This window comes from Hemiscyllium ocellatum, chromosome 20, assembly GCF_020745735.1.
Source record: "Hemiscyllium ocellatum isolate sHemOce1 chromosome 20, sHemOce1.pat.X.cur, whole genome shotgun sequence".
NCBI lineage: Eukaryota > Metazoa > Chordata > Chondrichthyes > Orectolobiformes > Hemiscylliidae > Hemiscyllium > Hemiscyllium ocellatum.
In genome coordinates, this window is record NC_083420.1 from 2,601,375 (window position 1) to 2,605,621 (window position 4,247).

Here is a 4,247-nt window from a genome sequence, read left to right on the forward strand (position 1 = left end):
TACTGGGATTTCGATTGGAGTTTTCCGTTCCTGTTGCTGGGATTTTGATTAGTGCTTTCCGTTCCTGCCGCTGGGATTTCGATTGGCATTTTCTGTTCCTGTTGCTGGGATTTAGGTTGGTGTTTACCGTTCCTGTTGCTGGGATTTGATTGATGTTTTCTGTTCCTGTTGCTGGCAGATTTCTGGTGTTTTCTGTTCCTGTTGCTGGGATTTTGGTTGGTGTTTACCGTTCCTGTTGCTGGGATTTGATTGATGTTTTCTGTTCCTGTTGCTGGCAGATTTTTGGTGTTTTCTGTTCCTGTTGCTGGGATTTTGGTTGGTGTTTTCTGTTCCTGTTGCTAGGATTTTGATTGGTGTTTTCTGTTCCTGTTGCTGGGATTTTGATTGGTGTTTTCTGTTCCTGTTGCTAGGATTTTGGTTGGTGTGTTCCGTTCCTGCCGCTGGGATTTCGATTGGCATTTTCTGTTCCTGTTGCTGGGATTTAGGTTGGTGTTTACCGTTCCTGTTGCTGGGATTTGATTGATGTTTTCTGTTCCTGTTGCTGGCAGATTTCTGGTGTTTTCTGTTCCTGTTGCTGGGATTTTGGTTGGTGTTTACCGTTCCTGTTGCTGGGATTTGATTGATGTTTTCTGTTCCTGTTGCTGGCAGATTTTTGGTGTTTTCTGTTCCTGTTGCTGGGATTTTGGTTGGTGTTTTCTGTTCCTGTTGCTGGGATTTTAATTGGTGTTTTCTGTTCCTGTTGCTGGAATTTTGGTTCGTGTTTTCTGTTCCTGTTGCTGGGATTTTGGTTGTTGTTTTCCGTTCCTATTGCTGGGATTTTGGTTGTTGTTTTCCGTTCCTGGTGCTGGGATTTTGATTGGTGTTTTCCGTTCCTGTCGCTGGGATTTTGGTTGGTGTTTTCCGTTCCTGTTGCTGGGATTTTGGTTGGTGTTTTCTGTTCCTGTTGCTGGGATTTTGGTTGGTGTTTTCTGTTCCTGTTGCTGGGATTTTGATTGGTATTTTCCGTTCCTGTTGCTGGGATTATGGCTGGTGTTTTCCCTTCCATTTGCTGGGATTTTGGTTGGTGCTTTCTGTTCCTGTTGCTGGGATTTTGATTGGTGTTTTCCGTTCCTGTTGCTGGGATTTTGATTAGTATTTTCCGTTCCTGTTGCTGGGATTTTGGTTGGTGTTTTCCATTCCTGTTGCTGGGATATTGATGGGTGTTTTCCGTTCCGGTTGTTGGGATTATGGCTGGTGTTTTCCGTTCCGTTTGCTGGGATTTTGGCTGGTGTTTTCTGTTCCTGCAGCTGGGATTTTGGCTGGTGTTTTCCGTTCCGGTTGCTGGGATTATGGCTGGTGTTTTCCATTCCGTTTGCTGGGATTTTGATTGGTGTTTTCTGTTCCTGCAGCTGGGATTTCGATTGGTGTTTTCTGTTCCTTTTGCTGGGAATTTGAATGGCATTTTCCGTTCCTTTTGCTGGGAATTTGAATGGTGTTTTCCGTTCCTGTTGCTCGGATTTGATTGATGTTTTCTGTTCCTGTTGCTGGGATTTTGGTTGTTGTTTTCTGTTCCTGTTGCTGGGATTTTGGTTGTTGTTTTCCGTTCCTGTTGCTGGGATTTTGATTGGTGTTTTCCGTTCCTGTTGCTGGGATTTTGGTTGGTGTTTTCTGTTCCTGTTGCTGGGATTTTGGTTGGTGTTTTCCGTTCTGGTTGCTGGGATATTGATGGGTGTTTTCCGTTCCGGTTGCTGGGATTATGGCTGGTGTTTTCCATTCCGTTTGCTGGGATTTTGGGTGGTGTTTTCCGTTCTGGTTGCTGGGATATTGATGGGTGTTTTCCATTCCGTTTGCTGGGATTTTGGTTGGTTTTTTCCGTTCCGTTTGCTGGGATTTTGATTGGCGTTTTCTGTTCCTGTTGCTGGGATTTTGGTTGGTATTTTCCGTTCCTGTTGCTGGGATTATGGCTGCTGTTTTCCCTTCCATTTGCTGGGATTTTGGTTGGTGCTTTCTGTCCCTGTTGCTGGGATTTTGATTGGTGTTTTCCATTCCTGTTGCTGGGATTTTGGTTGGTGTTTTCCGTTCCGGTTGCTGGGATATTGATGGGTGTTTTCTGTTCCGGTTGTTGGGATTATGGCTGGTGTTTTCCGTTCCGTTTGCTGGGATTCTGATTGGTGTTTTCTGTTCCTGTTGCTGGGATTTTGGTTGGTGTTTTCTATTCCTGTTGCTGGGATTTTGATTGGTGTTTTCTGCTCCTGTTGCTGGGATTTTGGTTGGTGTTTTGTGTTCCTGTTGCTGGGATTTGGTTGGTGTTTTCCGTTCCTGTTGCTGGGATTTTAATTGGTGTTTTCCATTCCAGTTGCTGGGATTTTAATTGGTGTTTCCATTCCTGTTGTTGGGATTTTGGTTGGTGCTTTCCATTCCTGCCGCTGGGATTTCGATTGGCGTTTTCTGTTCCTGATGCTGGGATTTAGGTTGGTGTTTACTGTTCCTGTTGCTGGGATTTTGGTTGATGTTTTCTGTTCCTGTTGCTGGGATTTTGGTTGATGTTTTCTGTTCCTGTTGCGGGGATTTGATTGATGTTTTCTGTTCCTGTTGCTGGTAGATTTTTGGTGTTTTCTGTTCCTGTTGCTGGAATTTTGGTTGTTGTTTTCCGTTCCTGTTGCTGGGATTTTGGTTGATGTTTTCTGTTCCTGTTGCTGGGATTTTGATTGGTGTTTTCCATTTCTTTTGCTGGGATTTTGGTTGGTGTTTTCCATTTCTTTTGCTGGAATTTTGGTTGTTGTTTTCCGTTCCTGTTGCTGGGATTTTGGTTGGTGTTTTCTGTTCCTGTTGCTGGGATTTTGATTGGTGTTTTCCGTTCTGGTTGCTGGGATTTTGGTTGGTGTTTTCCGTTCCTGTTACTGGGATTTTGATTGGTATTTTCCGTTCCTGTTGCTGGGATTTTGGTTGGTGTTTTCCGTTCCGGTTGCTGGGATATTGATGGGTGTTTTCCGTTCCGGTTGTTGGGATTATGGCTGGTGTTTTCCGTTCCGTTTGCTGGGATTTTGGTTGGTGTTTTCTGTTCCTGTTGCTGGGATTTTGGCTGGTGTTTTCCGTTCCGGTTGCTGGGAATTTGAATCGTGTTTTCCGTTCCTTTTGCTGGGAATTTGAATGGCGTTTCCCATTCCTGTTGCTCGGATTTGATTGATGTTTTCTCTTCCTGTTGCTGGTAGATTTTTGGTGTTTTCTGTTCCTGTTGCTGGGATTTTAATTGGTGTTTTCTGTTCCTGTTGCTGGAATTTTGGTTCGTGTTTTCTGTTCCTGTTGCTGGGATTTTGGTTGGTGTTTTCCGTTCCTATTGCTGGGATTTTGGTTAGTGTTTTCTGTTCCTGTTGCTGGGATTTTGATTGGCGTTTTCCCTTCCTGTCATTGGGATGTTTCTCCCAATCACTTTCCCAAATGTTGTTTATCTTTCATGTGACTGGCCTTGATAATATGCTGCATCTGTCAGACTGGTTTTGATGCCTGCACTGGGGCTTACTCTTTACAGGGCATGTTCTCCTATTTTCTGAAGTTGTCCGAGATGTCATGCTGGTTTTTATGAGCTGCTGAGAGTCCATTATGACGTTACTGTCTAATTGAGATCTTTTACCACTGAATATAGTCACATAAGTGACCAACAATTCAGACTCATGCAGTCATGCAGCACCGAAACAGACTGCAGTGTTTGGAATGAGGTTGGCCGTATCGATCTTATTGAGTATGAGATCCCTGATTGAGGCTGTTATCCCTGGGCCAATCATGGAGCCCTGGCTGACAGATAGGGACAGGAGTCTCGGAGAACTGGCTCTGAGCTGGCTGGTCAGAGTCGATGTAGTGTGCTTGTGTAAATAAAGGGTAACTTGTGATGGGATACTAGGCTCCGTGCAATTAATTCACAGAGCTTTCGATCCAACCAGTCCATGCTTACCACACTCACAAACTAACTAGTCCCACCTGCCTGCTACTGTCACATGTCCATCCAAACCTTTCCTACTCATGTACTTATCCAAATGTCTTTTGAACATTGTAACTGTACCTGTACCCACTGCTTCTTCTGAAAGCTCTTTCTATACACGAACCACTCTCTGTGTAAAAACCTTTCCCCTCATCTCCTTTTAAAATCTTTTTCCTTTAATTTAGTACTCTCTGTTTCAGTAGCTCTTGGCATTCACTGCTGTGTATTATTCGGAAAAGAATGTTCTCATAACAGTAACGTTTTGGTGATATGGGATTACCCATGGCTGAAG

At 44.0% G+C, this 4,247-nt stretch overlaps 1 protein-coding gene across 1 annotated transcript; it reads right to left on the reverse strand.

Moving 5' to 3' along the window:
- Positions 1-493: 493 nt before the first annotated feature.
- On the reverse strand, positions 494-1,753 carry LOC132825557 (GATA zinc finger domain-containing protein 14-like). Its single transcript, XM_060840934.1, has one exon. It carries the CDS (start codon positions 1,751-1,753, stop codon positions 494-496), a length of 1,260 nt encoding a protein of 419 aa, XP_060696917.1.
- Between the last annotated feature and the right edge of the window lie 2,494 nt (positions 1,754-4,247).